This window comes from Anguilla anguilla, chromosome 15 (genome assembly GCF_013347855.1).
Source record: "Anguilla anguilla isolate fAngAng1 chromosome 15, fAngAng1.pri, whole genome shotgun sequence".
NCBI lineage: Eukaryota > Metazoa > Chordata > Actinopteri > Anguilliformes > Anguillidae > Anguilla > Anguilla anguilla.
The window spans coordinates 13,303,430-13,327,787 of NC_049215.1; the positions used below are offsets into that span (position 1 = coordinate 13,303,430).

General features: G+C 48.6%; 3 protein-coding genes across 8 annotated transcripts in view; all 3 read left to right on the top strand.

Annotated features, from left to right (window-relative positions):
• LOC118214154 (1-acyl-sn-glycerol-3-phosphate acyltransferase gamma-like) overlaps positions 1-4,767 on the top strand; it is a 21,050-nt gene extending 16,283 nt beyond the window's left edge. For all 5 annotated transcript variants that reach the window (XM_035393797.1, XM_035393793.1, XM_035393795.1 and 2 more), the window contains exons 8-10: positions 214-289; positions 899-1,097; positions 1,203-4,767. In XM_035393797.1, coding sequence (XP_035249688.1) covers positions 214-289; positions 899-1,097; positions 1,203-1,294 — 367 coding nt within the window. In that variant the 3' untranslated portion in view covers positions 1,295-4,767. The remainder of the gene's footprint in view (positions 1-213; positions 290-898; positions 1,098-1,202) is intronic.
• Positions 4,768-5,343: 576 nt separating this feature from the next.
• Positions 5,344-24,322, top strand: LOC118213891 (trafficking protein particle complex subunit 10-like). Of its 2 annotated transcripts, none has more exons than XM_035393109.1 (23): positions 5,344-5,521; positions 7,614-7,695; positions 8,147-8,282; positions 10,451-10,647; positions 11,170-11,365; positions 11,806-11,917; positions 12,232-12,479; positions 12,592-12,738; positions 12,829-12,943; positions 13,344-13,420; positions 14,258-14,349; positions 14,451-14,591; positions 14,861-14,973; positions 15,631-16,205; positions 16,374-16,515; positions 16,714-16,872; positions 17,369-17,598; positions 17,901-18,001; positions 18,353-18,479; positions 19,299-19,463; positions 19,582-19,762; positions 20,031-20,225; positions 20,703-24,322. In XM_035393109.1, the coding sequence occupies exons 1-23, from the start codon at positions 5,452-5,454 to the stop codon at positions 20,933-20,935; spliced, it is 3,834 nt and encodes a 1,277-aa protein (XP_035249000.1). In that variant the 5' UTR covers positions 5,344-5,451; the 3' UTR covers positions 20,936-24,322. The 2 variants fall into 2 exon arrangements, with proteins under 2 accessions (XP_035249000.1, XP_035249001.1); XM_035393110.1 differs by lacking the exon at positions 5,344-5,521 and adding an exon at positions 7,057-7,257.
• On the top strand, positions 22,428-24,322 carry LOC118214370. The gene is made up of 3 exons (XM_035394279.1): positions 22,428-22,439; positions 22,855-23,566; positions 23,766-24,322. The coding sequence occupies exons 1-3, from the start codon at positions 22,428-22,430 to the stop codon at positions 24,029-24,031; spliced, it is 990 nt and encodes a 329-aa protein (XP_035250170.1). The 3' UTR covers positions 24,032-24,322.
• Positions 24,323-24,358: the final 36 nt, after the last annotated feature.

Below are 24,358 nucleotides of genomic sequence, written 5' to 3' on the forward strand. Positions count from 1 at the left end.
GCACGCAATAGAAGAATGATAGAATAATATCACGTGACAGAATAATAAGGGAGGAACAGCTGATAACAATTAACTGTAGTAAGAAATGATTCATACTTTTTAAAATAAGAAAAGACTCAAGAGAGTCTCTGGCTGTTTCTTCTCCCCCCCCTCCCTCTCTCGCTCTATCTCCCCTTCTCTCCCTTCTCCTTTCCCTCCCTCTCTCTTCCACAGGAGGTTCTCTGTAGCGGATATTCCAGATGATGAGAAGGAGTGTGCTGCCTGGCTTCACAAGCTCTATCAGGAAAAAGTATGCGTCCTTGCTGTTGATTCTCATTTCTCTAATATAATTTGGCAAGTTCATTTTGAATGGCTGCCAAACTCACAAAAATGTATCTGAAGTAAAAAAAAAAAAAAAAAGGTATTTGCCTTTGATAGTTTGCCTTTGATAGTGAGTCCAAGTTCAGTGAAATGTTTGTAATTCTGTGGTTTGTTCAGCGTTTCCCATCTTCCCTCAATCCCTCTATACCTCTATCTCTCCCCCTCTCACACTTACTTTTCTTTTCCTTATCTTTCTGTTCCCTCTTTTCGCTCCATCCCTATTTATTTCTTATTCCCTTCCTTTCTATCTCCTTCCCTTTCTCTTCCTCCCCACCCCTCCTCTCTCTCTCCCTCTCCCCCTCCCCTCTCTTGCTCTCTCACTATCTCCACTCCCCTCTCTCTCTCACTCTCTCTCTCTTTCTCCCTCCCTCTCCCTTTCTCCACCTCTCTCTCCCTTCCCCTCCCCTGTCCCTCTCTCCCCCTCCCCCTTCTCTCTCTCCCTCTCTCGCCCCCCCCTCTCTCCCCCTCCCCCTTCTCTCTCTCCCTCCTCCCCCCCCCCCCTCTCCCCCCCCCCCCCCCCCCCCCCCCCCCCTCTCAGGATGCTCTGCAGGAGCACTATGAGAAGGAGGGCTGTTACCCTGGGCCCACTATCATCCCTCCACGCCGGCCGTGGACGCTGCTCAACTTCCTGTTCTGGGCCACCCTGCTGCTCTCCCCCCTCGTCAGCTTCGCCTGGGGGGTCTTCATCAGCGGCTCCCCCCTCCTGATCATCGGCTTCCTCCTCTTCGCCATCGGAGGTCAGTGCCGCACGCAGCCGGTCGTGTTTCTTTGTGTGGATACGGTAGTCAAGCTGTCCGCCCTAAAGCATCGGTCTGTCTGCTCTGTCTGCTCTGTCTCCTCAGCGTCCGTGGCGGTGCGCCGTCTGATCGGTGTTACGGAGGTGAAGAAGACAGGCTCCAGCTACGGCGACCCCGAGACCAAGAAGCAGAAATAGACGCCTCGCGGCGCTACCGTGCACCGCGGTCGCCGTACGGTAACCGTACAGTAACCGTACAGTCACCACGTCCGGTCACGGCCCTGTTTTTATTCTTAGAACACAAGGAAGCACGCTGACATGGGGAGCTAACAATAATATTTAATGACCAGATTAATAATTAATTACAGTGATTGCGTCTGACTTCATAATTGGAAAAAAAAGAAAAAAACAACAACTAATGAATGAGAAAAATAAAACAAAAGGGACTGTGAATCGTTTCTCCATCATGACGTCCAAACGGGAGGCTGCTCCTGGACCTACCGACCAACCGACCTACGCTGGGGGGGGGGGGTGACTGGCGTTCCCTTCGCCCCCAAGCTCAGGGTTTCCTGCGGTCCCTGGACACCGACGCACAGTCCCCCCCCCCTTGAATTTCAGCACTGCACTTCCTGTTCATGTCCCGTTCCCAGGCCCAGCCCAGTGAGAAACCCCGCTGTATCTCTCTCCTCTCTAGAGCGGACCCAACTCCAACTCTATCCCCCCTTTCTCTCTTTCTCTCTTGGGGAGTGTCTACATGAGGTATAGGAGGGTGTGGAGGTTTTTTAGGCACTGAATGAAACCAGTATCCAGGCCCCAATCTGGTTTACTTTAGTTCTTTGAACCCCAGTAGACCCAGTGTAATAAGACCCACTACTCTACATGCTAATCTTGCCCCGCTAAACAGTTCCAGCGCTACACAGCTCCACGCTCATCAATATTCATGAGCTGGCAGGCTCGCAATGCATTGGGACAGAGTGATTTCCAGTTATAGTGAGTCTAAACACACAATGATTTGGCTCACAGCTGAAAACAGAGTGGAGGAGTTGCTGCTGCGCTGTTATCCCACTGTACCTGCCTCTGCTAGACTTCTTTAAGGGGAAATGCACACACACAGATTGAAGTTTAAATGTAGAGTGTCAGTTACATCTGTTACAAGTGAAGGGTCTCTGCTAAGGATCTGCTGGTGCTGTGTATCTTTATTGCACAGTTCTCGCAACTTCACTTCCTGTGTCCCGTTCTGCGCGTACGTTACTGTATTGTTCTTATTTTTAATTTTATTTTGTATTTTGTTTGTTTTTTTGTGGTGAGGGCGAATGAGTGTGTCTGTAATTGGATGTCCAGTAAGGGAAGAAAACAGCTGTGAGCCCACCCTCAGTACTACGGCCCTGTCAATCACGTGGCTGTCTGCTGCTTTCAGTTGATTTATTCAGTGGCAGACTGATGAGTCATTTTATCCCCCCCCCCCCCGCCAGCATGTCAGGTGGCGGCCGCAGTTTTGACCGCAGTGTGACCCCTCTGCTCATCTCTGTCCTGCCTGCCGTGGCACAGACACGCAGAGGCCTGCACGCGGACACTCAGTCAGATCAGCACAGACACGCAGAGGCCTGCACACGGACACTTTAAGGCAGATCAGCTCAAACCCTGAAGCTCAGGCTGGCCAATTCCATTAATGCAAAGTACAAACGTGTGCTAAACCAATTTTTCCCCTGCCCATTGCACAGAGCAAGGCCCATCCCAATCCCCTCTATTTGCCCCATGAAATACGTGCTGTTGAGGAAGGCTGAGTGTGCTCTGTGCTGTTGGAGAGCGTCCAGAGGGAACAGAGGTCACGGTGGAGCAGCGTGGTTATTGTCCATGTGACTGTCCACTCGGCCAAGAAAGCAAGGCAAGAGAGAGGAAATCCGCTCCTCTCTTATGTGCATGAGGCCGCCACGGCCTGCCGCGTCTGCCGGGGGGGCGGGGTTGGGGTTGGGGGGTTCATTAACGTGTGGCACACACTTGTTTGTTCTCCTGGGTCAGATGTACATATACAGTTAGTGTGCTGAGGAGTAGATACATTTTAATGCATGGCTTATGCACTACTTGCCACAGTTAATGTTTTGCTGACTGGAGGCACATCACATGACAAACTGCTGATTTCTCTGCCATGGGTAGAGGGGGTGGGGCGATGGGATGATTGCCCCTCCCTCTACCTGTGTGTTTTTTTTGCTGCAAGCGTAGAAGACAGTGCCACCTAGCTGCAGGCACTGGGAGCCCACTCCTGCTTTCTCTTGTTTTTAATCATTTTTACTCTCATTGAATTAATATGAATTTCAATTCCCCAACAGCTGAGATGTGACTGGCGCTGTTTTTCTGGCCTTCTCAGTGTTAAGAACACCTGCAGTGTGCAGAAATTTATCACGTATAGAAAACTCTGCATCAGGAGGCAGAGTACTGTGTCAAGTCCTACATACCCCCTGCCCCAGTGCATGCTGGGTATGACACTCCACCCTCCTAATCCGATGCCACGCTACACTCTAGGGGGGGTGTGCCTCTTGGCTTGTGTTCTGTTTTCTGATTGTGTGCATCACCAGTCACGGGGAGGCTGGTAGATAATGGACTAATTTGGGCCACCCCTTGATAAATAAAAAGCTGCTGCAGAATGAACTGCAAGCAGAGCAGTTCATGTGCGATTTACACCCCTTCTCCCTTATCTCCCACCAACAACAATTTTATGACTGAGCAGTATGTGAATGATGTTTGTTTTAATCAAAATCCAGATGTGAAATTGGGTTCTCCCCTCTCTCTGTGTGCTGTGAATTCTCATGTGATTCTCTTGTAATGTTTCATAATGTTTAATTGTGTTCTCACCATAGCAGCAGTAAGAGAATGTTGTATGCTTGTTAGGGTGTGTGAAACAGGTGTCAAACTGTCACTCACGGATACTGTTGGGCATTATTGTTGTATGTTGGGACAATGGCATTCATGTTATCCTGATATGATTAGGCACTGACTTTTGTTTTTGTTTGAAGTATAAATGTTTTTCAGGGGGTTGCAAGCCTGAAGGAGGAGTGCAGTTTTGGTGTTTTGTTAGCGAACGTGTGAACACTTCATTAGTGGTTGGCATGTGAGCAGGAATTAACATAATGTGCTGGGAACAAAGGCTTGCATCCTTCTGTTTACAAAGAAGTACTACAGAGAGGGAGTCCACTCACTCATTTTTTAAAAACGTTGCTATGTGAAGAATGAAGTTTAAAGGTTAATGGAAACTGTGGAAGAGTGGAGTGTCTTGAGTCAATCCCTAGACTTAAGTGACTCCCAGCACCTGCTGCATCTCGTGGCTGCTCTGATCCATTTTATGCATTTCAATTACCACTAGATTACAGATTACCAAATTCAGAGATGCAGTATTTTGTTAGAACAAAAAGGATTTAATTTTGGCTGATATTTTGTACATTTCCCATCAAGAACTTCAGCAGTCCACCACTCAAACTCCCTCAGGTGTCTGTACAGTCTTTAGTTAACAAAGTTACAGAACCAAGGCAGAGTAAAAGCAAAAGAATAGAGCTTGCATAACTTTAATCTTTCTTACACTGGAAGTTTTTATTGAAAGTTCACAATTATGTAGATTTTTTGTTCATATTTTCTTTTTGAATTAAAAAATAAATAAATGAAAGCTTTATTGAAATTAACACATGGTCACTTGTCTTCTCTTGTGTTTTGACACCCCCCCCCCCCCCAAATCTGTATTAAAGGATTGTATCACCGTATGACAAGATTATTAATTATCTGGATTGATCGGCATGCTATTTTTTTGTGACAATCTGTGGTTTATACATTAATTTCAAAATGCTGCTTGCATAAAAATGTAACTCATTAATCGTACATAGTCCAAGCCAGCCACAGCATTTGAAGTTTTCTCTTTACAGTGATGCCTATTTGTAGTAGTTTGTTACCATTTTAGGACCTGCAAACACCCATTATTAATAAGAGGCAGAGTTTGACACATCTGACTCTCTATTTGTGTCACTATTGACAACGTCTAAGACGTCATTATGAATTGGTTTTCTGTCCAGGTGCTTTGATGGATCCCATTTATAAATTATATCGTGACTGAACAATGCAAATCATTCCCTAGGGAGAACGCAGATACTTAGTCACAAAAACACCAACCAACAGTACTGTGCAGCTCTCATTAAGTTTTTATACATTCATGTGAACTATCCCTTTAAAGGGAAACAGGAAGTCGTCATTGTGAGGGACATACAGGAAGTGGAAAAGGAAAGGGCCCTGGCGATACATTACTGCATACATTAGGGCTCAGTAATAACAACAGTGATTTGGTTAACGTTTACATGGAGCGCTTTTGCTGACACATGGAGTCAATGGAGCCCCAGGAGGAGAAGCCAATAATCTACACAATGGAAAACAAGCCGATCGTGACATGTGAGTGTTTTATGGCAAGATTTGGCAATATGTTTCAGTTGTTTCAGCGCGTCAGCTAGCTAGCTTGATAGCTATCGTTTGCGCGACTGACACTTGGCTCTGCTACGAGCAATGCGGTGACCGCTGCACTACCTCAATTCCTGACACCAAAGGAATGCGTTAGAGTTTGGGGTTTACGGGGCACAGCGTAACATTACCGGCGTTAATAGAACTAAACGTATGTTATGCTACAGATGTACGCAATAACATAACCTAAGTAATGTCCGGACTGGTGATCTGATGCTGCGAGGGTCCTCGGGTAGCAAATTTTCAAACCTGCTGTTAAGGCAGGAATGTCAATCGCCCGATGAACGAACGTTAGCAACACAGACAACTCCAGGCCCTGGTGTTGTTAACACCACAGCGAGTTTAACGTTTGTCTGTTTGTTACTTAAAAGGAAAACATTAGTACGTAGAAAACCCAATCAGTTTACAGAAGTCTGGGGGGCATCGAAAACCGATAGCTAGCTTTCGATTATCTTAACTATCAATTTTAGTTGTTACCTAGCAAGTCAGTATGCTTCATGCCGACTCGTTTTTCACACCTTACACTCTCGGTAGTGAGTTTTGAATAAAGTGAGCGCATATTTAATGGTACGCAAAGGACAGAATGTTGTGCTAACAGGTGCGTGTTGAATATCCACCGATGCTCCAGGTCGTGGTTTAATTTGATCGGTAAAAGGGTGTCCGACTAGCTGAGAGCGTTAGCAGCAAGCTAGGTGATTCCGTGAGATGATAACGTTAGTCACAGCAAGGAAACTGCATTTCCTTTTTTTGCAATGAGCTCGCGTCACTTTTTACGTGTCGACGTTTGTCTGGCGTGGAGAACAACATGATTCGGCGTTACATGGCTTTTCAATATTCGTGCTGTAACATCTTCTCGATATGGAATGAACTTTAGTTTTGTGCTGTAGCTTACATGTTAAAATTGTTATTGTTGTTTGTGAATGTTACACAAATCACCAAATTAAGAAAAAAGGGACACTATAAAAATACTCAAGAAAATGAGCTGGTGATTTAGGAGTGCGTTTATTTTTGCACCATAACCTAAAAGGTGTGTCACTGATCTAAGGAGCTTCTTAGTCGCGATAGCACTTTCTGCACCTCTCATGTGGTGTAACTATGCGTGTACGTCTGGTCTATGTCACAAATTAGTTCTCAATACTTCCAAATGTAGCCTAATTCCAGTACCTTTTTTTAAACAGCCCGGACAGTCTCTTTTATGCCATCCATACACTTCAACACAAAAGTTCGATCTGTCCTGTAGTTTATTTTCCCCATTTTGTTACACGTGATGCATTTTTTATTGACAGTAGTCCAAATGTGACCTAATTATCCAGCTGCAGGTTTTCTGCCCACACTCAGAAACCAAGCTTGTTAATGATTGGCTGTTTGTTTGATGATGAAAGGCACCTGTGTCACAGTGAGAGAAGGTGTTTAGCGTTCCATCAGCTCCTGCATCTTCGGCCTCCAAACTCATACTCTTACACCAGTTTCCCCCGGTTGGGAGCTGGAGTTAGGCCTGCGAGCCGGTGCATGGCTGGAAGCATTGTCATTTTTGGGAGCAGGACTTGTTCTGTGCCTCTTGTGTGCCCTTGCTCTGACTTTGTGTTGTACTGGGGAGCTGTGGTTCCCAGGATATTTTTGTATGCATTCATTAGATAATACAAGCCTGATTGGATAAGAAACTTAAGGAGGTGAGCGTGTGAGAAACGGGTGGGGTGGAATGATTAATATATCCCCTCGCGGTGTGACACTTCTGCACAACAGTATGCCTGCTACTGGCTTGTTTTACAGCGAACCTCTGTTTACACTGTGTTTCTGCCCGTTTTAGTTTCTGTGCTTGTGCTCTTCTAACGTTACTGTGTGTTTCTGGTGGGATGGGGGTGATCATAGACAGCTAAATCCTGAAGCTCTCAGCCTTGCTATCACAAGGCTCATTGGGGCAGACTCACTATGTGTAGAGGGAGGTGATAGGAGGATGGCAGGTCACCATGAGTGCATTTAGAGTGAAAGAGGGTGGTTTCCCCCATAACTGTGTGCCTCTCTCCAGGTGCTGGGGACCAGACATTGTTCAGTTCCCTGTACAACACACTGGCACAGCAGCTTCCCAGGGAGCCAATGGAGTGGAGGAGGTGAGTCACTGCCGCAGAGCATGCTGGGAAGTGAAACACACTTACACTCAGAAGTTTAGAATTAAGATGAAATAGCCTTGATTCCCAAGGCTGAACTACTACTTCGATGATACAGACAAGTAGTGCATTTTCTCCTTGAGCGATTTATATCAACAAAAAAGTTGATAGAAATTGTGTTTTTTCTGAACATGGTTTTTCCTTGAGAAATTCAGTTCAGTCTTTAGCACTCCTATGGGAAATTTGAGCAGACAGCTACATATAAAAACAGTTTAGATGCACAGAATAAGTTGCAATGACGTACAAACTTCCAAGCGCACATCTAGTCTTAGATTACTTTGATAAGTTAAAAACTCTTTCCAGTCTTTGTCATTGAAACCATCAAAATGTTAACCTGCATAATACTATGACTGGTGCTAATGTCTCCTTCTGGTGCTGACGCCTGTTTTACAAGGTCTTATGGGCGTGCACCAAAGATGATTCACCTGGAGGCCAACTTTGTCCAGTTCAAAGAAGAACTGCTTCCCAAAGAGGGAAACAGAGCCCTCCTCACATTCCCGTTCCTGCACATGTACTGGACCGACTGCTGTGTGAGTACTGAATCAGTCTGCTCTATAAGCACTGAATCTCTGCTGTGTGAGTACTGAATCAGTCTGCTCTATAAGCACTGAATCTCTGCTGTGTTACTACTGAATCAGTCTGCTCTATTAGTGCTGAATCTCTGCTGTGTGAGTACTGAATCAGTCTGCTCTATAAGCACTGAATCTCTGCTGTGTGAGTACTGAATCAGTCTGCTCTATTAGTGCTGAATCTCTGCTGTGTGAGTACTGAATCAGTCTGCTCTATAAGCACTGAATCTCTGTTGTGTGAGTACTGAATCAGTCTGCTCTATAAGCACTGAATCTCTGCTGTGTGAGTACTGAATCAGTCTGCTCTATAAGCACTGAATCTCTGCTGTGTGAGTACTGAATCAGTCTGCTCTATAAGCACTGAATCTCTGCTGTGTGAGTACTGAATCAGTCTGCTCTATAAGCACTGAATCTCTGCTGTGTTACTACTGAATCAGTCTGCTCTATTAGTGCTGAATCTCTGCTGTGTGAGTACTGAATCAGTCTGCTCTATTAGTGCTGAATCTCTGCTGTGTGAGTACTGAATCAGTCTGCTCTATTAGTGCTGAATCTCTGCTGTGTGACTACTGAATCAGTCTGCTCTATTAGTGCTGAATCTCTGCTGTGTGAGTACTGAATCAGTCTGCTCTATTAGTGCTGAATCTCTGCTGTGTGAGTACTGAATCAGTCTGCTCTATAAGCACTGAATCTCTGCTGTGTGACTACTGAATCAGTCTGCTCTATTAGTGCTGAATCTCTGCTGTGTGAGTACTGAATCAGTCTGCTCTATAAGCACTGAATCTCTGCTGTGTGAGTACTGAATCAGTCTGCTCTATTAGTGCTGAATCTCTGCTGTGTTACTACTGAATCAGTCTGCTCTATAAGCACTGAATCTCTGCTGTGTGACTACTGAATCAGTCTGCTCTATTAGTGCTGAATCTCTGCTGTGTTACTACTGAATCAGTCTGCTCTATAAGCACTGAATCTCTGCTGTGTGAGTACTGAATCAGTCTGGTCTATAAGCACTGAATCTCTGCTGTGTGACTACTGAATCAGTCTGCTCTATAAGCACTGAATCTCTGCTGTGTTACTACTGAATCAGTCTGCTCTATTAGTGCTGAATCTCTGCTGTGTGAGTACTGAATCAGTCTGCTCTATTAGTGCTGAATCTCTGCTGTGTGACTACTGAATCAGTCTGCTCTATTAGTGCTGAATCTCTGCTGTGTGAGTACTGAATCAGTCTGCTCTATAAGCACTGAATCTCTGCTGTGTGAGTACTGAATCAGTCTGCTCTATTAGTGCTGAATCTCTGCTGTGTGAGTACTGAATCAGTCTGCTCTATACGCACTGAATCTCTGCTGTGTGACTACTGAATCAGTCTGCTCTATTAGCGCTGAATCCCTCTGTGGTGTGAATACTGAATCAGTCTGCTCTCTAATCATTGAATCCCTGTGCTGTTTGAGTACTGAATCAGTCTGCTGTGTAAGCACTGAATCAATCTGAATCCGTCTGCTGTTTGAACATTGACTGTATGCTGTATGGCCACTGATTCACTCTGCTGAGTGAATACCGACTGTATGCTGTATGACCACTGAATTGCTCTGCTGCACTGTGAGTGTGGAAACAATCTGCTGTTGTGGCGGTGCATTAGTCTGGCAGTCTGCTGCTTTCCTGTTCCAATGCACAGGCTGGACTGACTGTTGTCACTTACCTTTAATCAATGTTAGAAGGTAGAACTGAGTATCTGGTGATTGTGTAGACTCTGTAAGACGTGGTATCCTTGACCTAGAAATAGACTGGACGGAGTACAGCATGTGTGTGTGTGCTGTGGTTCGCTGTGGTTTGTGTGAGAGTGGGGACAGTCCCCTATTTAAATGTTGTTGTGCAGATGGTGACTGGCACAGTATGGAGGCAGTGCAGTCATTGACTTGTGACCAGTTTCAAGAAAATTTCATAAAATGTGCAAGTTTATTTTAGAATTAGTTACCATTTTTGTAGTAGGAATTGGAAATAGTGTTGAGGGTGGTGCTGTGGCTGACCCAGATCAGTCATGTCTGACGTTGTGGCCTCTGTTATAGAGTGAGGATATTGTGTTGTTATAGTGTTTAGCAGCAGTGCTATAGTGTGCCGGTTGTCTGGCCTGTTCCCAGGACACTGAAGTGTACAAGTCCTCAGTGAAGGAGGACATGGTGCGCTGGCAGGGCCTGCTGCGACTGCACGGCTCGGCCGACTGGCTCATCGTCGTGGTGGAGAACGACGGCAAGAAGAAGAACAAGACCAACATCCTGCCCCGCACCTCCATCATGGACAAGATCCGCAACGACTTCTGCAACAAACAGAGTGACAGGTACGCTAGCATTGAGATGGAGACGCTAGCGTAGCGACAGGGAAGCTCACGCAGCGATGGAGATGCTAGAACTGTGACTGAGACGCTAATGCAGCGACTGAGACGCTAGCTTGGCACCAGCGAGGGAGGCACTAGCACAGCAACCGAGACGCCAGCACGGGGACTGAGACGCTAGCACAGCAATGGAGACATTAGCCAGGCAACAGGTACTTTAGCGCAGCAACAGGGCAGGGACGCTAGCATAGCAGCAGGTATACTTACAGGGAGACAGGAAGGCCTACAGACCAGTATGCTAGCAGAGATACAGGTATGGAAGCAGTGAGACTGGTACACATTCAGATTGACAGTATGCTAGCAGAGAGGCTGATACGTTAGCAGAGATATGCTGCAGGTGTAGGTGTAGCTACAGGTACGCTAGCCTGCTGGTCTGAATCTGCGGGTACAGTGCAGTGATTCTGGGCCGCTGCGTCTCCCCCCCCCGTGGTGCGCGGCAGCGGTTCTGACCCAGACGTGTCTCTCCAGGTGCGTGGTTCTGTCGGACCCGCTGAAGGACTCGTCCCGGGCGCAGGAGTCCTGGAGCGCGTTCCTGACCAAGCTGCGCACGCTGCTGCTCATGTCCTTCACCAAGAACCTTGGCAAGTTTGAGGATGACATGCGAACGCTGCGGGAGAAGCGCACCGAGCCCGGCTGGAGCTTCTGCGACTACTTCATGGTGCAGGTGAGGGAGCGCCGCACCCTGCCGGCCACGCCCGTACCGCGCCCGCATCACGCCCACACCGAGCAAATACCATGCCTTCACCACACCTGTGCTTATTTCTGTGACTGCCCGTGTCTCATGGGCTGTGGAGCCTTCTGTTCTCTTGGTGCCCACATCTCTCCTCTTGAAAATGGAGGGAATTGAATATACTGCAATATATAAGAAATATGTTAACTTTTATATCAACGTATTTGAACAATATTCTTTTTGCTAAATCTGAAAACAGTAATAATTTGTATATTTGTGTATGCGCACCTTTTGTATGTATATGTGCAGACTCTGAGTGTGGTGTTTTTCTGTTCCGGTATTGTGTGTGTGTGTGAAGTAATTTGTATGTGTGATTTATTTTTTATATGTCTGTGTGTGTGTATGTATGTAATATTTCTCTGTTCCCTCTGCAGGAGGAGCTGGCGTTCGTGTTTGAGATGCTGCAGCAGTTTGAAGACGCTCTGGTTCAGTACGATGAGCTGGACGCTCTCTTCACTCAGTATGTACTCAACTTTGGGGTCGGAGGTGAGGCGCTCTGAATTAATCCTTTTCTAGACCTGGAACTGTTCTTAAGGATTTCCCATTCTTCTAGTCACTCTGAATAAGCACTGAAGTGATAAATTATTGATTGACAGTATTTCCTGACAGCATTGAATGTAGACGTGTGATGGAGCAACAAATTGCAGAATGTTGCTGAGCGGTCGTATTGCTTCAGAGATGATGTCACAATGCTGCCAGATGGAAGCTGAGCGCAGTGTTCAAGATTGCAGCACCTGCAGGGTAACTGAGGATTGTAGTCTGATTGGCCCATGTCCCCGGTTGGGTTTGTGTCTGCGCAGACGGGGCTAACTGGCTGGGCTCGTTCTGCGCGCCGGTGTGCGGCTGGAACGGGCTGGTGCTGCGCAGGCCCATAGACATGGAGAAGAGGGATCAGATCCAGAGGGGGCAGGCCAGCCTGCTGGATCTGCGCAGCTACCTGTTCTCCCGCCAGTGCACGCTGCTCATCTTCCTGCAGAGGCCCTGGGAGGTGACGCAGCGCGCCCTGGAGCTGCTGCACAACTGTGTGCAGGAGCTGCGCCTGCTGGAGGTGCGGACCCCGCCACGCCACGCCCACACACGCTCCTGACACCCGCACTCCCCGCTTTCCTCTCTGAGCCCTGTCTGAGTCAGGTTAAATCGTGAGCACTGTGTTGTTTCAGGTGTCTGTGCTGCAGGGGGCGCTAGACTGCTGGGTTTTCCTCAGCTGCCTGGAGGTGCTGCAGAGAATCGAGGGGTGCTGCGAACAAGCACAGCTGGAGGCCAACTGCACACACACCGTGGGCCTGTGGGCCTACGCCACAGAGAAGGTACTGTACTGCAACTCTACTACTGCACTGTAGCATTACTCTCATAGTCAGTGTTTATGAGTGCGCACATCTCTCCTCTCCCCCTCACAGCTGAAGTCTCTGGGCTCCTTGTGTGGTCTGGTGTCAACAAACGGGCCGAACTCTGAGGACCTCAACAGAACTGTGGACCTGCTGGCTGGACTGGGCACAGAAAGGCCCGAAACAGGTAGAGCAGGAGCGAGAGAGTGACCTGTCATAAACAACAGGAGAGAGAGACCTGTCATAGAACAACAGGAGAGAGACCTGTCATAGAACAACAGGAGAGAGTGACCTGTCATAAACAATAGGAGAGAGAGACCTGTCATAAGAGAGACCTGTCATAGAACAACAGGAGAGAGAGACCTGTCATAGAACCACAGGAGAGAGAGACCTGTCATAAGCGAGACCTGTCATAGAACAACAGGAGAGAGAGACCTGTCATCGAACCACAAGAGAGAGACCTGTCATAGAACAACAGGAGAGGGAGACCTGTCATAGAACCACAGGAGAGAGAGACCTGTCATAGAACCACAGGAGAGAGAGACCCTTGGGTACAGTCCCACCTCTGTTTCTTTGTTGTTTTGCAGCCAGCAGTCTGCAGAGCCCCTACAAAAAATTGAAAGAAGCCTTATCTTCTGTGGAAGCTTTTGAAAAGCACTATCTGGTGAGTGCTAAGTGTCTGCCATACTAAGGTGATGGGTTATACTATACTCACACTGTATGCAACTGATTAAGTATTTAACAACAGCCGTGAACTCTTCACAATGCCCCCTGTTAGCAGGACATTCACTAGCCGTGTACCACATCATCATCACCTTTAAACATGTGTACCACATCATCATCATGTTTAAGTGTGTGCATATGTTACTGACCTGGGTAAACTCAATTTAAGTATTTCAAAGACTTACCCAGGTCTGGCACATCACCATACCCCTTAAACACGTATACTAATTTTAGCGCCTTGTGTGTGCGCTGGCCACTTTAGAACTAGAAGCTTTTAGAGTGGTCCTGGAATGGCTGTAGAGCCAGACTCTAAGATAAAAATGCTTTGATCTGCATTGCTGAAGAGCTTCTCAGAAGGGCAGTTGAGTTAGATGGAAACTTAGCTAACCGGCGCTGAAGTCTTTATAGGACTAGATGTGATATTTAGCCGGGTTGTTGAAGTTGTTCTCATTCATGGACATGAGGATTCTTAAGTGAAACACAGTTTTGTTCCCGTTTTGGGCCTGAAACCCACAGGCCTGTCTGACCTGCCCTGCCATCACTAGAGGGGTGCAAACCTCCCTTTTCAATTGGTCAGGCATTTTCACTGTGGTTTGATTGTTTCCTTTTTGCTTTTATGAGGATTATGTCCACCTTTTTGGTTTTAAAAAAAATTCTGAATATTGTATGGCTGCTGACTTCCCATTGACCCTTTCAGCTGCCAGTTAGTGATAATGCTCTGACCCTGCCTGACTTCGAAGCTAATGTTCTCTGTCCCTCTCCCGTCCCTGTTTATCAGGAGCTCTCCCATTCAGCGATGGAGATGTACAGAGCCATAGGCCGGATGCGGTCGGCGCGTCTGCTGGGCAAGAGCCTGGCAGAGTTCTACATGTAAGAGTTCCAGTGAAGCAGCAGCCATAGACCCCCCCCCCCCATGACTGTGTGTGTATGTTTGTGCTCTGTATATGATTTCTGTGTGTGTGTGTGTGCAGGAGAAAGGGAGATCCCCAGCATGCTGAGGCCTTCCTGCAGGACTCCCTGTTCTCCTATGTATCAGAGGGCTGGGCCCTGCCTGTCACTCACACCCGGAAGCAGATCGCAGAGTGCCAGAAGCAGCTCAGCCGCACCGAGGAGTATCCTTCACTAACTGTCACAGCAGAAACACCTTGCCTTTGACTGTCACTGTGGAAACTCCTCATCTTCCCCTGTCACTGTGGAAGCTCCTCATCTTCCCCTGTCACTGTGGAAACACCTCATATTTCACTAACTAATTCTTATGTAAGAAACAGAGCATCCAGACACACTCCAGATTGAAGTGCATAATGGAATGATGCAGGTGCATGTGCGTTAGGTGTGTGCTCGTGAGGGGTGGTGCAGTCTGTTCCCTTGACGACCGTGTCAGGTACCTGCAGACGAGCGCCCTGCTGGCGGGTGACGAGCACCTGCCGGACGAGGAGAGGAAACACTTCTGCCAAGAGATCCTCACCTTCGCCAGCCACGCCCCCGACAACCAGGGTGAGGCACGGCGTCGGGCCGCTGGGAAACAGGGTCACTTGGGCCGTAGGAAAGGAGATACTGGTTGTAGGAGGTGAACCTGGGGTCAATGATTGTAGGGGGAGTGTCATTGGCTGTGGGACTGGGGTTTAATGACCTCTGAAGAAGTTTTGGGAAAGGTCTGTCCTGGTAGTATACGCGGTTGCCTCCCTGTGCTGTTTTAATAAGGTGAGAATATAAGAATGTTTGATCAGGAGAACAGGCCAAGATTTGTGGATTCCATGGCTGCCTGTCTATGAATAAGCACTGAAGTTCTGAAACTCACAAAAACCCCTCCAAGACTGCAGTTTGAGATGCCTGTCTTGAGATGGGTATTTATGCAGGCTTTTAGGCAATAAAGTCACGGATCACAGGGCTATAGGAAACCAGGGAACCTTATATTGCAGAGAGTATGTGCACTGTGCTTTTTTGTAGCCATGTATGAGTGAGGTTTCATTCACCCAATAATGAATAAACTGTCATGAGCTTTATTTGAATCAATCAAAAAAGTCAGCACTACCGAAAAATGTAATCACTGGTTCACACACGTGAACATGTAATGGCTCCTCACATTTGGGGGTTTTGTGCAGCTTTGCTGTGCCCTCTGACTCTGTCCTGTGCCCCCTGTGCCCCCTGCAGTGCAGAAGGTGGTCCTGACCATGAGCGCGTTCGCGCAGCTGCAGCAGCTGCAGTTCCGGCCAGCTGCGGCGGTGGTTCATGTGGGCGCGGCCCTGCAGCTGGAGCTGCGTCTGCGCAGCCTGATGCCCGTCGCCGTGCGGCTGGAGCAGCTGGCCGCCAGCGTGCACTTCAGCCTGGAGAAGGGCGGAGCCCGGGGGCGGGCCTCCGGGGCGGGGGGCGGGGCTGGCAGGCCGCGGGCCGGCCCGGGGGCGGGGGCAGGGCAGGACGGCCCCAGCGGGACGGTGCTGTTCCCCAGGGGAGGGGAGAGCTGGTGCGGGGCCCTTCCTCGGCCCTCGGCCCAGCCCCTGGAGCTGCACGAGATGCAGGACCGGAGCCCCTCCGACGGCGCCCTCAACTCGACGGGCGTGGTCTGCAAGAACGTGCACCTGCTGCTGCGCAGGCAGGACAGCTCCGCCTCCCTGGACACGCCCAACTCCAGCTCCGGCCCTGTCTCCATGGAGGAAGGCGCCCAGCTTCTGAAGACTGACGATGTCACGCTGTTGCCCGGCAACAACAGCATCCTTTTTACTGCGCCCGTAAGGAATTTTGGAATGCTTGAGGATCTTTATATTACTTATATGCACTCTTTTCTGAATGTAAATTATGATTCCAATACACCATGGGCACCTGTAATTTTATTATTACTATGATTGATTTATTTAAAAAAACATATTTTTTTGGTTTCTGTCTGTCTGTTCCTGCAGAGTGGAGAGCCGGGTACCTACACTTTGAGGCAGCTGTGTGCCACAGTGGGACGGGTGCAGTTCGTCCTGCCCCATATCTACCCCATTGTGCAGTACGAGGTGTACTCTCAGGAGCCCCAGCTCACCATCCAGCCCCTCGCAGGTTTGCCTGCCTCTCTGTGTCTCTGCCTCTCTGTCTGCCTCTCTGTCTGTCTGTCTTCCTCTCTTGCTGGTTGTGAGAGGCTCAGTGAGACTGTGAGCAGCAGAATATCAGCAGGTTACAGCAGTCAGTAGCTGCTGTGATGTGGGTAAGCCAGCCTACAAATGTAACCTAAGCCCCACATCTTTTTTGTTTTCTCAGATAACCTGTTGGCAGGTCTCCCACAGAAGGTGAAGTTCACCATCGTTACGGGTCACTACAGCATCAAGAAGGGCGACGCCCTGCAGCTGAGCAACACGGACACCATGCCCATCCTGCACTCCTCTTCCTGCCCCGCCCACATCTTCTCCAGCTCTGGAGGTCAGTTCCACGGGTCACTCTGAGGTCACCCCGAGGCCATTTGGAGGTCACTGACTTCAGTTCAGAGGGCACGCTAAGGTCACAATGATGTCATGGTAAGGTCACTGAGGTCATTTGATGGTCACTCTGACTCCAGCGCAAGAGGTCAGCCTAGCACCTGAGGAATCGTTCAGGGGTCAAACCCTGGAAGTGCAGACCTGCTCAGTGCACTGGTACATAGAACCACTGACTCCTGTAGTTTCCCTCAGAAATGTACTTGGCACTGTAGCCTGAAATTCAGGAGATTGTTCTTCTCCTGGGATCTCTTCCACTCAAAATCCAGCTCTGTACTCCTGCAAGTCCCCTCTGGACTGCAGTTTTTGCTGTAAGTCATCAGCAATTCATCCTTAAGTGGTGAAGTTTTACTTGTGTCTTCTGTCTGCCTTTTGCCAGGTATCTAATGCTCTCATTCTCTTATGCCATTCTCTCTCTCTCTCTCTCTCTCTGTCTGCTGTAGACCCTGTGGGTGAGAGTGTTCTGTCGATCCAGTCCTCTGAGAAGGTGACCAGCATGTCCCTGCCCCCCACCCCTCCATACCACACCCTGGAGTTCCAGCTGGAGGTTCTGTGCCACATCCCCTCGGCCCCGCCCCGGCCAGAGAACGAGAGGCTCACCAACGGCCAACTCCACCTCCGAACCAAGAGTGGTAACCACACCAGCGCTGGCATGGCAACCATCGATCAGAAGGTTTGCTCTCAGACAGGGCTGTTGCATTACATGCATAATCACTAATCACACACACACACACACACACACACTTGCAAACATGCACACGCATACTGGTGCACATACATACACGTGCACTCACGCATGCACTCACATACACACGCACGCTCTCACACACACGCACTCACACTTCACATCCTGTAGTCATTGGCAACTGTTGCATTGTAACTGACTTATTTGTTATGTCTGGTTGTAGTTTGAATTTTGGAAGTGTATGTGTTATTTGTACTTCATTTTTGTATGTACATTGATTTTTCCTGCAGATTTCCATCGACTGTCCCTGGTCAATTTACTCCACACTGGTAGCACTGACGTTCCACATCCCCTTTAAAGCCAAACACTCACTGCTGTCAGCTGGAAAGAGGTGACGTCCACTCTCCTATACCTTACCAACGGCAAAGCAATCCAGTCATCACTCTCAAACCGATTATTTTTCTTTATTAAAAACCAAACTGTTAACGTAGCTAAATAACCCATACTAACTGGTAGCCTCAAGAATGTAGACCAGTTAAGTGCCTCTCATAGCAGTATAAAATAGCTATAAGATAACATACTATAATAGTGGAGTAATGACTAGCAAATATTTTACTACACAGATTAGTGTTGGCTTTTTACATTTACATTTAGGTATTTGGTAAATGCAATTAGCCACACAATTTTTTGTCTCAAGGTAGTTCTGTGACCTTTGAGCTGTGTTCCCTGACCCCTTTCACAGGAAGTACATCCAGGTGTGTGTGCAGAATGTTTCTGAGATGAACTTCCACTTGCTGGAGGAGAAACTGGAAGAGCGCCACCAAGTGGCCAAACTTGAACTCCGGTCTCTGAACAGTAAAACAAAGAAGGTAAAGACACACCTTACGCACCCTTGCACACCCTTCATGCACCCAATCTGGACATTTGCACGCCTGTGTGTATTTTCTTTTTTTGTTTGTAAAATTTTTTTTTCATTTTAATTACATATACTGAATTATTCCCTCACACAAACCTGTGGGAGAGGTTTGTGGTGGGCTGTTCACTTTGGATAGGGGAAGAAAGTGAAAAATGAACACACCAAAAAACAAACCAAAAGGTAGAGTGTCGGATAGTAGAGGTTCTACTGTAATTACATTAGGATTCTTTCAGCAGGGTGTGCTGTGTGAGATGTGTGATATGATATTTGTGTCTGTAGGTGCTGTACAGCGGGCAGTCCCTGTACTGTCTGTGTGAGATGTGTAATATGATGTGTGTGTGTGTGTGTGTGTGTGTGTGTCTGTAGGTGCTGTACAGCGGGCAGTCTCTGTACTGTCTGTGTGAGATGTGTAATATGATGTGTGTGATGTGTGTGTGTGTGTGTGTCTGTAGCTGCTGTACAGCAGGCAGTCTCTGTACTGTCTGTGTGAGATGTGTAATATGATGTGTGTGTGTGTAATGTGTGTGTGTCTGTAGGTGCTGTACAGCGGGCAGTCCCTGTACTGTCTGTGTGAGATGTGTAATATGATGTGTGTGTGTGTGTGTGTGTCTGTAGCTGCTGTACAGTGGGCAGTCTCTGTACTGTCTGTGGAAGATGTGTAATGTGTGTGTGTGTGTGTGTCTGTAGGTGCTGTACAGCGGGCAGTCTCTGTACTGTCTGTGGGAGATGTGTAATATGATGTGTGTGTGTGTGTGTGTGTGTGTGTCTGTAGGTGCTGTACAGCGGGCAGTCCCTGTACTGTCTGTGGGAGATGGTTTGGGCCAGCGAGCCACCGCCCTGCCTGCAGTGCGTGTTCTCCGTCAGCTTCACCCCAGATGTGGAGGGAGACTCCACCTCCACGCCGTACCGCTACGATTTCCAGCTGGAGAGCATTTCTGTGAGTACTGCTGTCTGTAGTCAAGGAGCAGAATACAGAGGGAACGCAGGAGCTGTGTGTCGCTGAGCGCTGAGTCTAAAGGCTCTGGTTATAGTGTCTGGCTTTCCCTCTCACTCAGACGCTGTACAGTGTAAGAGCAGAGATCACGCCCTCGCCTGGAGAGGAGCACTGCCACACTGGCGCCCTCTGTAGGCTGGAGGTGTGTATTACAAGGCTGGCAGAACTGAGTGAGGCCGAGCGGGAGGATGGGACGCTGACAGAGAGCGACGGGCTCTGCACCACCAAGCTCATGTATGAAGGTGAGATGTGTGTGTGTGTGTGCGTGTGCGCATATGCCTGTGTGTGCGTCTGTGTGTGCGTATGTCTGTGTGTGTGTGTGCATATGTCTGTGCGTCTGTGTGTGCATATGTCTGTCTGTGTGTGTGTGCATGTGTGTTGGTGTGTGTGCATGTGTGTGTCCGTGTGTGTGCATGCGCATGCATGTGTGCATATGTCCGCGCGCGTGTGTGTGTGTGCATGCGTGTGGGCATGTGTGTGTGTGTGTGTAACCATGTGTTCTCTCTGCAGTTGTAGATAACAGCAGTAACTGGGCGGTGTGTGGTAAGAGTTCTGGCCTGGTCTCCATGCCCGTGGCTGCGAGCGCCACACACAAGGTGCAGATGGAGGTGATGCCCCTGTTCGCTGGGAACCTGCCCTCCCCCAAAATCAAGCTCTTTAAATACCTGCCCCACTACGCTGTACCCGCTATCCAAACTGAGACAGGTGAGACCCTCACCTTCCTGTCTGCTCCAACACACCTCTCTCTCTTTCAACACCCTTTCAGTCTCTGCACACACTCTTCCTGGCCATGTTGTCGTCAAACAAACATGAATGTGCAACTCTGTTAAGTCAATTTCACATGCAGCCATACACTACATGTTTTAGCAACCTTACTGTCTTTGTTATGGTCTTACTATTTCTGTTTCTATTACAGTCCTATTACTGTTTCTGTTAGTGTTATTGTAATCATATTTCTGTCCCTATTTTAGTCTCTGTTATAATTTTATTACAATTGCTATGACTGTATCTTATGGTCATATTGCTGTCTATTACAGTCATTATTGTGTATTAGAGCTGTATTATTGTCTCTTGGAGTTTTGTTACTGTCTTTATTAGTGTCTCTATTATAGACACATTACATCACCAAACTTCCTGTGTCCTGCCTCTCTCTCTCCTCCCTCTCTCCTCCCAAACTCACAGACGGCTGCATAGAGAATGATAACATCTCTCTGCTGGATGAGCAGGCGGAGACGGGCAGTATTCGGAGCAGGGGCAGCGTGCAGTCCCTAGGGGGCGCTGAGCCGCAGCGGGGCCTCCCCATGCCCCGCCTGGAGCCTTTTGGAGCGGGACAGGTGTTCTGCTGCAGCCAGGGACAGCAGGTGCTGGTGCTGCCCAGCACGGACCATCACGTGCTGGAGGTCAACGTCACATGACCCCGCCTCCCGGCCCGTTCGCCTGGCCCCGCCTGGCCCTGACCCGCCCCCGGACCACAGGGGCGTGGCCCAGAACCGGGTGCGAGGGTATTATGCTCTCCCCCCCCCTCCCCCCGGACTTGCGGGAGGGGGGCCGGTGGTTCGGCTAGCCCGGGTGTGATACAGGTGTGGGCGTGACATGAACATGAGGTCACATCCTCCTTTTGTCCTCATGTGACGAGATTTCTATTCTCCTCTTCATCTTTCACCAGACTGCAACATTTCTCTCTTTCTCTCTCTCCACCTCCTTTACTCCCTCTCTCTCTCTCCCCCTCTTTCGAGTTGCAGCTCTGCTTGTCTCCCCTGGACACTGTCCCAGGATGCACTGCTTTCACTCAACTGCTGTCTGCGGTGCACGTGTGTGCATGTGCACTTGTGTGTGTGTGTGTGTGCGAGGGAGATGGAGAGAGAGAGAGGCGTGCGCGTATGTCGCAGGAGGGAGGTGTGTCTGTCTGTCCTGCTGTAACGTGTCTGTCTGACTGTACAGAGGTGAGCTGCTGCCCGCCTGCCCTCTCCCCCCATATTACAGCCCTGTACATACTGTTATATACATAGATACTATTTAAAGAGTTTAAAAATGAGAAAACAATCACTGGACTGTCTGTGGGTTTCTCCAGTGGAGGCCCTTTTAAATGGCGGGGGGGGGGATTAAACCGACCAATCAGATTCTGGGTCTTAATTCTGCTGAAGTGAGTCACTCTATGGAACCTCCTGAGGGAAGCATTCTTTTCCAGCCAATCAACTTTCTTTCCTGTTATTTTTTTTAATTGTATACTTTTCTCCCCATTCATATTCCTTTCTGTTCGTTGTGGATGTGGAGTGTTTAGCTCTTTGGATGGCCCTGGTTAGATTTAACCCTCACAGTCCCTCAAAAACAAAATGGAATATATTGTAAATGCGCACAAAACTTAAATATGTTTCACAGCAGTGTATTTTAAATATTATATATACTGCGGTATCTGATGGCGGCAATATTTTTGTATATTTGCCTTTATATTATGCAGTGTTGCAATATGTTAATGTTTTATTTCAGTATATTTTCACTATATTCCATTTCCCTTAGGGGTGGGACTTGAGTGTGTGAGACAGTGTTTATAGTGCAATGGCACTGGACTGCGTGTGTGCGTGTGCATGTGTTTGAGTTCAGAGGGAAGGTAATGAAATGACTCCTAGATTAGGGATATCATGGTGGGAAGTGTGTTGTCATTTAATGACAGACAAGAGTTAAAATCCTGCAGATTACTGTGCTTTAAATTAATCATCTATTGGCAGTCATTTTCAGAACAGTATTCTTTCATACATATTATTGTATGTTATGGTTTAGTGACATTCATTGAACATTGTTTGCGACTTGGCTGCATTACAAGGAATGTTTCCTATTTTCTGCCAGCATGTATACTGTTAAAGTATTTCTGGGGAGAGACAGCAATGAGGGGGCGTGAATGATCTGGGCATGTATGCCACTGTATGTGTGTACGCTGAAGCTGGAGTTTAGTCATGAGTGTCCTCCAGGGCCAAGGGCAGCCAGTGAAACTGTGCCCGTGTCCAGCGTAGTCTGGAGAAACTGTCAAGACCCAGATGTGTGTGTGTGTGTGTGCGTGTGTGAGAGAGAGAGAGGTTGTATAGGAGCCTGTGAAGGCCTCAGAGCCTGAGGCTGTGTGTGTGCGTGTGCGTGCGTGCGTGCGTGCGTGCGTGCGTGCGCGTGCGTTACGAGCACACCCTGATGACACCGCTCGCTCTGCTGGTGATGACTCTTCCTCCTTGTTTAGTGTGTTCACTGGAGGGAGGCCCCCCTTAATGTGCTTCACGGTCCATCTCGGTCCTCCTCGCTCTGCAGACGTGCTTTAGCGCGGGTGTGTTCTCTTACTGTGAAGTCTTAGTTCCTGTGCTCAGGGGACCGGCTCCGGTCTGTTTCACAGCCTGCAGGGGGCTTTTCGCACTGTAGCGGTCGTGTGGACCGGTCTGCAGGGGGGCCTGTCACACTATCGGTGGTGCGGACCGGGCTGCAGGGGGCTTGTCGCACTGTATCGGTGGTGTGGACCGGGCTGCAGGGGGCTTGTCGCACTGCTATCGGTGGTGTGGACCGGTCCTTATCGGTTGTGTGGACTGGTCTGCAGGGGGCTTGTTGCACTGTATTGGTGGTGTGGACCGGTCTGTATCGGTTGTGTGGACTGGTCTGCAGGGGGCTTGTTGCACTGTATCGGTTGTGTGGACCGGTCTGTATCGGTTGTGTGGACCGGTCTGTATCGGTGGTGTGGACCGGTCTGTATCGGTGGTGTGGACCGGTCTGTATCGGTTGTGTGGACTGGTCTGCAGGGGGCTTGTTGCACTGTATCGGTTGTGTGGACCGGTCTGTATCGGTTGTGTGGACCGGTCTGTATCGGTGGTGTGGACCGGTCTGTATCGGTTGTGTGGACCGGTCTGTATCGGTTGTGTGGACCGGTCTGTATCGGTTGTGTGGACCGGTCTGTATCGGTGGTGTGGACCGGTCTGTATCGGTTGTGTGGACCGGTCTGTATCGGTTGTGTGGACCGGTCTGTATCGGTTGTGTGGACCGGTCTGTATCGGTGGTGTGGACTGGTCTGTATCGGTTGTGTGGACCGGTCTGTATCGGTGGTGTGGACCGGTCTGTATCGGTTGTGTGGCCCGGTCTGTATCGGTTGTGTGGACCGGTCTGTATCGATGGTGTGGACCGGTCTGTATCGGTGGTGTGGACCGGTCTGCAGGGGGCTTGTTGCACTGCTATCGGTGGTGTGGACCGGGCTGCAGGGGGGGTTCGCACTGTATCGGTGGTGTGGACCGGTCTGTATCGGTGGTGTGGACTGGTCTGTATCGGTGGTGTGGACCGGTCTGCAGGGGGCTTGTTGCACTGCTATCGGTGGTGTGGACCGGGCTGCAGGGGGGGTTCGCACTGTATCGGTGGTGTGGACCGGTCTGTATCGGTGGTGTGGACTGGTCTGTATCGGTGGTGTGGACTGGTCTGTATCGGTTGTGTGGACCGGTCTGTATCGGTTGTGTGGACTGGTCTGCAGCGGATCCTTTGTAAATGGGCTCTGAGGGTTTTTACACGTCGTGTGCAATCAGTTCTTTTTGTTCCTGTGTGTGACCATCTTTTCTTTCTTTTTTATGTAAACATCACTTCACTGTTTGGAGGCTGGGAGGGATGGAGCCTTTTGTGACGAGCTTAAAAGATAACTTGAGTTTTCACAGTTTAAGGGGTGGACAAACCGTATTTTCACAGTTTTGTAAATTATTCTAGTAGATTACAGCACCTCAGATTGTGTAATTATTTAAACAAAGAATACTGTACGCATTATACAGTGGAATATATACCTATGTTTTAAAATGTTTGTGTGTGTGGTTTTATTACTGTTAATACCTGTA

What these genes read in the sequence shown, in the direction of transcription:
- LOC118213891 (XM_035393109.1), top strand. Translation starts at nt 5,452, where the DNA reads ATGGAGTCAATGGAGCCCCAGGAGGAGAAGCCAATAATCTACACAATG. An exon ending in CACCATCCAGCCCCTCGCAG is followed by an intron (nt 16,516 to 16,713) that starts GTTTGCCTGCCT and finishes TTGTTTTCTCAG; the next exon opens with ATAACCTGTTGGCAGGTCTC. An exon ending in TCCAGCTGGAGAGCATTTCT is followed by an intron (nt 19,464 to 19,581) that starts GTGAGTACTGCT and finishes CCTCTCACTCAG; the next exon opens with ACGCTGTACAGTGTAAGAGC.
- LOC118214370 (XM_035394279.1), top strand. An exon ending in GTGGACTGGTCTGTATCGGT is followed by an intron (nt 23,567 to 23,765) that starts TGTGTGGACCGG and finishes CACTGTATCGGT; the next exon opens with GGTGTGGACCGGTCTGTATC.